At 43.2% G+C, this 7067-nt stretch overlaps 1 protein-coding gene across 1 annotated transcript; it reads left to right on the forward strand.

The window, feature by feature from the left end:
- Positions 1 to 1544: 1544 nt before the first annotated feature.
- LOC310995103 (zinc finger and BTB domain-containing protein 26-like) lies at positions 1545 to 3246 on the forward strand (the record flags this gene model as incomplete). Its single annotated transcript, XM_083984032.1, has 2 exons — positions 1545 to 1856; positions 2164 to 3246. The coding sequence occupies 2 exons, from the start codon at positions 1545 to 1547 to the stop codon at positions 3244 to 3246; spliced, it is 1395 nt and encodes a 464-aa protein (XP_083840158.1).
- Positions 3247 to 7067: the final 3821 nt, after the last annotated feature.

The following is a 7067-nucleotide window of genomic DNA, read 5'->3' on the forward strand; positions in this document are numbered from 1 at the left end:
GACTGAGGAAGTGAAATATATTTCACAATAAGCCACAAAAGCTGCATATTTCCCACGACACACAGAGGTAAAGTAATATACTGTGGGAAATCAGACCTTCCAAAAGGCCTCAACGAATGAATGTCTCTAAAACTTGGCAGATTTCTGCCCATCAGAGGTTTCAATAAGAGTTCCTCATTGTCTAAAATCATCAAGATTGATAATTCAATAACTGCACTTCCAGGCTCATGTTTAGTTTCTAGCCAAGTGCAATGTGAGTATCAGCCTAACATGTTTGATCTTGTGTAACATGCAATAATACCCTGATCATGTGCAATATTATCTATGTAGCTAATTATCCTATGTGCAATAACAGTATGGACTTACTCTGCTTCTACTTAATGTTTTCTGTTTGTTGTGTCTATGTCGGCTAGCTGTTATAATTTTGTTCACTGTAGCCTACATAGCCTATTGCATGTACCACGTAATAATCAACTGTAAAATGAATCACTAAATTCACTATTGCATTGCTCATGTCCGTTGTAGATGAAATAGGCACCAAACTGTGCAGATGGAGTCACTGCAAATTGTGTGAGCATTATCACCACCAAGTGGTTGGTTTGAAGCATTACACCTTTTTGTGGCCTGCTAAATGATAACGCTCCCTGCTTATGTAAAGGAAACCCTGGAGAAGAGGCTGCAGTGAAGGGGTGAATCGGGTCATGCGCACCAAAGCACTCGGGTCATCCGAAGAAAGACACGGGAAGTCAATCGGACCGTCGGAGGTTAGCCTATTTGATCCTCTTGCATGTGTAGAGCTCATCAACCATATGAATCTTTCAATAACGTGGTTGGTTAAACTGTGAATCATCAGGCGAGTAGGGACCCGTTGTTCTCTACAAGTTCAACTGTGGCTCTGGACCAAGAAAAGCTGAACCTCACCCCTCCATCCCACCCCCACCAGTTGGACGGAGGCATCATAACGGTATGAGCCTGTTGTAAAAGGTGGGGCTGGATAATCATCTCATCCTCTGTGTGTAACTTTATTATATGCTGCACAGGTTTACTGTAGCTAAGTGCAGACCAAATCCAGCTTATGGTGGTGATGGTGAATATAATGGTGGTGGTAGGGTGTGGGAGCTATGATGTCACCTTTCCATATCCAAAATGTGCTCACACTGTTCAACTACGAGATGCAGGGCCATTGCTAGGAATTCTGGGCCCCCTGAAAGAATATTAAAGTGGGCCCCTACCCCCTGACTTTTCCACTTTTTTTCTTACACTACGTATGTATTATCATTTTTTATTTAGCCTACTTTGTTTTGATGCTAATGCAGCATTACTATGAGTATTAGTCAGGGTCTTATGCAGAATAAATCAGTCATACAAACATTAGACTACTGGGGTTTTTTGTGGGCCCCACTGGGCCCCTAGAATTATCACCTTTCTCCCCTATACAACGGCCCTGACGAGATGCAACAAAAGGCCTAAAAAGCCATTTGTCTATTTCTGTGCTCACTTACTAACAAAACTGTACACTGACTCTCTTTTTTTATACAGACCTGATGGTGGGCTCCTCTGACATTTTAAAGTTTCATCTCCCCACCTATGGTGACCCCATCCTCAGCAAAATGAATGCTCTGCGGGAGGATCGCCGCTTCTGTGATGTCACACTGCTCCTCAGTGGTCCTCCCCAGGACGCCGCCGTCCAGCCTCTCCGCTTCCACGCTCACAGAGTGGTGCTTGCAGCGTCCTCAGATTTCCTCCGTGACCAGTTCCTGCTCCACGAGGGCCGAAATGAACTGAGCTTGGGTGTAGTGTCCAGCGTGGAGGTTGGCAAGAGACTGCTCCTGTCCTGCTACACCGGAGTCTTGGAGGTACAATACAATCTACAGCTATAACCACATCTCCAGGTCTATCACTGCCATGAATTAGTCCCGAGCAGGCCTCCTGTTTTACTGTGCAATCAAGATAAAATAAAAAAACACACCAGGAAACAGACAAGATAAAAGAACAGAATAAAGAGTTGTATAATCAAAACGAACATGCTGTAACAACAAGAAGTTATGGATGACTAATATGACTTTAAACAAGGTTGTAATTCTGTTTTTGGACACATCTTTAGAGGTTGCAAAGTGGATGTTTGGTTTGAGTAATTTCTGTGATATATCTGCACTGCCACAGGTCCCTGTGAGACAGCTGGTAGGCTATCTCATTGCAGCCAGTGCGCTTCAGATGAGCCAGGTTGTGGAAAACTGTTCCCAGGCTGTGTCCCAGTACTTCAGTCCAACTCTGGCTTTCTCAAACCTGGAGAGGCCATCAGAGGAGAAGGAAATCCTGCTGCCAGACAGTGGTTGGCCAGGCCCCAGTTCCAAAAATCAGGAGGAAGGGGATGCAGCCCAACCCAGCACCAGTATCCAGGAAACCAGTACCGAGGGAGGGCGTGTTATTGTGATTCAGTCAAAGTTGAGGGTGAGTCAGGCAGCCAAAGTGGATAATCATGGAGTGAGAGAGGTTAGAGAGGACAGGAGGACGGTTAAAGCTGAAATAGAATCACCTGAGGACGCAGCATGTTTCACCACACTTCAGCCAGAGGAAGGTGGAGGCATCCTGGCTGTTCACACAAACAAGCTTTACTGTCCAGCCAGTAAGCAACACCCTCCTACAGCTGCCCAAGAACACGCTTCATCATTCACAATCATAGGAAGTTCTGCTCAACATGAAGAGTTGGTCACCAGCTCCCAAAAAACAGATGAAATTCTTCTAGTCCGAGCTCAAGAGCAAAAAATTTGCGGAGAGTTGATAGACTCCAGTCTATCTGAGCTTTCTAGAGCACATCTGTCAAAGAGGCCTTGTTCTGGAGATGAGCCTACAGAACAATCAGGCGGCGCTTCGATCCAGAGACCGTACTTGTGCAGGAGGTGTGACAGAGTCTTCCAGCACCTGGAGAGCTACATGGGACACTTGAAGGAACACAGGCAGTATCTGTGTTTGGTCTGTGGGGAAGGCTTTGCAGAGAAGAGCCACCTGTGTCGCCACGTACACATCCACACCGGTGTCAAGCCTTACAGATGCCCGCTGTGCCACAAGACGTTTTCTCAGAGAGCCCCGCTGCAGGACCATCTCAACCTGCACACAGGGGACAGGCCCCATAAGTGCAATTACTGTGCTGTACGCTTTGCACACAAGCCAGGCCTCAGACGCCACCTGACGCATATTCATGGTAAGAGTAGCCTTGAAAACAAGCTGGAGGAGGCAGTGGACTGACAATGAAGGAGCAGTTCTAGTTTATTTAAGTTACAATGCAGTCGGTCCCAGTAATTGTTTAAAGGTCCCAGAACAGGCAACACAACACAACTTATCCTGTTGAGGGTAATAAAGAAAAGGAGATGTCAATTAAGAAATACATTTGGTGTTATATTGATTTTGAAAAAGAAATGCTGAGTACAGAAGATCTTACCTCCTGCTACCCCAGTGTCTTCCATTATACTGAGTGAGAATCATTGAGTTAATGCGTCTGCTCTGTAACATCTGGTCAATGTAAAGTAGCAGGTTAAGGCTCCCTCTGAGCATTGTGCAGCGTTTTCCTGATCTCCATCCGGTTGCATGCATTGAACAAATTCCATTATGGTATATCATCTGCCTTGTGAAACAAACAATGAATGCGTCGTCAAAGGTTGAGACATACATTGTTTCCAACACCTTTAAGCAAACTGCTGCATTTTATATACAAGAAAAAAAGCAGATAGATAGATAGATAGATAGATAGATAGATAGATAGATAGATAGATAGATAGATAGATAGATAGATAGATAGATAGATAGATAGATAGATAGATAGATAGATAAGCACTGCTTTACCATTTGACCTCGCTGAAATTGAATTGTGTGCAGCTCACTGAGCATTACGTTCTAAGTAAATGGGTTGTCCCACATGGCTGAGAGGGTTTCCATGCTCTCTCTCACTCCATTCCTTCCCTTCACATGTCTCCTTCTCTCCTTCTTTTATCCTTACGGCCCAGTAATGTCATCGTCACTCATCTCAGTGAATGAAGCACTAGCTGTCGCCCTCCTGAGGGCATCCACGACGCCACAGGCAGGAAATTTGTGAGTGGAATGTGCATATCCACTACAGAAATTACAGCGACTATGTGAGTGAACAAGGGAGACAGAGAATAACTAGACATCTAAGATACACCGAAGAATATGAAGTGAATCCACCACATTTAGTGTGTTTTCAAAGAGAAAGCTATACCAGACTCCCTGAACAATATGCAGCAAATTTGTGAACACAAGTGAAACTCTATTTGTAATAGAAAGAGTTGGATAAAGTAATAACTTTGACATGGTTAGGTCATGTGATCATTCCATGAATGTCAGTATTGTATCTGCCTGAAGCCCATGCACACAGAATTTTATACGAAGAGACAAACAGAAATGTGCCATTCAGAGCACCTCCATTATGAATGAGAGGCAGAGGTATAAAATATTAGGATGATTTAGGCAAAGAGAAATATGGAGGAGATGTGAATGTAAATGAATAACAGTAAAAAGAGTAAAAAGAAAACAAAAAGACACTAGGATATTGAGAAAAAACAACAACCTAAAACCTAAATTTCACATGAATGTGTATGACCATCAGTTGAAAGTATGGTTTCATGCACCATGTGCCCACAGTTCAGCAAGAGGTCACACTGAACCGCAAGTAAGGAGCATGAAGGTGAAACAGCAGTACTTATCCCTCCTCCTATCCCACAGCTGAAGTGCCCTTGAGCAGGGCCTGCAATCCCCCAGCTGCTCCTGTAGAGTTGAGTGGAGCAGTTCAGTGGCCAACAGATCAAACAGTGGTAGTTCAGGTGTGAGTGTGTTTGTGTGTGTGTGTGTGTGTGTGTGTGTGTGCGTGTGCGTGTGCGTGTGTGTGTGTGTGTGTGTGTGTGTGTGTGTGTGTGTGTGTGTGTGTGTGTGTGTGTGTGTGTGTGTGTGTGTGTGTGTAGGGAAGGCAATTTTCGAAAAAGATGCTCTCAGCAAGGCTACCTCTGAGTAATAAAACCATAAACATCACAGTGAAAAGTGCTTTTGTCTGATGTTTATCTGATCTCTGTTCAATCATCTTTCAACAAATGGGAATTCAAACTAATATTCAGACATCAAACACTACTGATGATAGATATTTGGACAATAATTCTTTAACATGATTTTGTATTGATTTTTATGTTTTGTTCAACTTTTTGGTCATACATGACACAGATAATGTGATAAACCAGGTGCTCTTCCTTTTGATTTAGTTGAGTTTTCTGTACCTGCCACTGACTGGACCACTGGTGACCATCTTTCATCATCTAAAACAAAATCTGAAAATTAAAAACAGTATTTTTTTTTTAGGAATTCCATGTCATTTTGAAAACAACAACTCACTTTTAGGGCCAGGCTTTCTTGAAAACCCCATAGTGCTGTTAGTTTTCTCACCATCTAGTTTAAAGGTGAGGTGTTAAACATTAATTTGTGCTTTTACTGCGGGTTAATATTACAGCGGGTTGACCTCCTCATCCTATGTCTGCAGGACTGACTAGACACATAAATAATAATCAGCTGCTCGATTACACAGCTCATTCCAGCCTGTGAGTCACACATGAGTGAAGCACCCAAATAAAACATCCAGATAGTTACATGTAGGTCCAATTATTATTTAACATATCCAGACTCAGTGATAGGCTCACACGAGTTTGAGTTCCTTCCAGTCCCAGATGCTCCACTTCAAAGCAGCAGCCAAGTTACATGTAACAATACCAGGGCCTTGTTACAGCAGGAATGAGGGACATTTATGGTGCAAAAAATGACAGATCTTACATGTTGCAGCGACAGTAGCAACCTTTTATAGTCTCAGTCTTCTCAGTTTTGAATAGAATAGAGATGTATTGTCATTGCACATGATGCAACGCTGCAAGAATGATGCATCGTACTATACTGTATAGCACATGTTCTGTGCTTTTGACAACATGACAGTTGTGAGTTTTAGCCTAGAGAAAGCAGTGCAGAAACAATTTTCTGCCCTGATAAGCAGACGAGTCCCTTAATCCTGAAGTTCTTGGTCCCTGCATAGGAGGCATTATCATTATTACTCCTGAAAAATATAATACAGCACAAATTTTGCCATAGAGCAAAGTGAAATCACATGATAGGCTTTTGTCTGCTTAAGTGAACAGCAGGTCATTGTAGTATGTCACACCAGAGATAAAGACAGATGGCCAAGGAGCCTGTTAAATGCTACAGAGATGCCAGGTTAAATCCATTCAAATGTGCAGGATGAAGCCATTAACTAACAGGATTACAACCTTATAGGCTAGGCTGTAGTCAAGTTAATTATTATTTTATTGACCAATATAAGGTCCCCATAGTGTGAGTTAGAACAGCTTTAACAATTATAATATAATAATGAGACAACTGAATATACTTTAAAAGCTTTACCAGCCTAATAATGATAACTGTAATGGAAGTCATATAAAAAATAATAATAAAAAATCAACGCGACCATAATAAGCGTGTATTTATACCTTTACCAGACACATGGTCAGGCTGTGAGGGAGTAGATGGAGAGGACGCACTGAGCTGTTTTTCTTCTACTTCTCTAAACGCAGAGCTGCAATACAGCGAGCGGGAACTACATTAGTTTGTTTGTGTGTGAACTTCCTCTCTACAGACGCACTTGTCGAAGCGCATCATCTACTGCTACTGCTGCTGCCGCCTCTTGGTATGTTCCTTTAAAACCAGACAGCCCACGCCTCGAAAAGCGGCTTGTTCCGGCTTTGCCTCTTTACATCTTTTTTATCCTTGCTCACGACATTAAAATAGTGCCTCGCGCTGCTCCTCCGACAATTGTTTTTTTGTTTTGTTATTGTTACACTGTCGGGGTGAAATCAAACATAATTGCGTCTCCGAGACTCTCGAGTATGGATGATGCGTAACAGTGCAGCAGCTCTGTGGTCGTGCAGCAGCCCGGTGGTGGTGGTGGTGAGATGCAGTGAGGCGCAGTTCAGGCACCATCACCGGCGGAGCGATACTTCCATCTCCTCTCAGCTCCGGTTCGTCAA

Source organism: Trachurus trachurus (genome assembly GCF_905171665.1).
Source record: "Trachurus trachurus genome assembly, chromosome: 12".
In the NCBI taxonomy this organism is placed as follows: domain Eukaryota; kingdom Metazoa; phylum Chordata; class Actinopteri; order Carangiformes; family Carangidae; genus Trachurus; species Trachurus trachurus.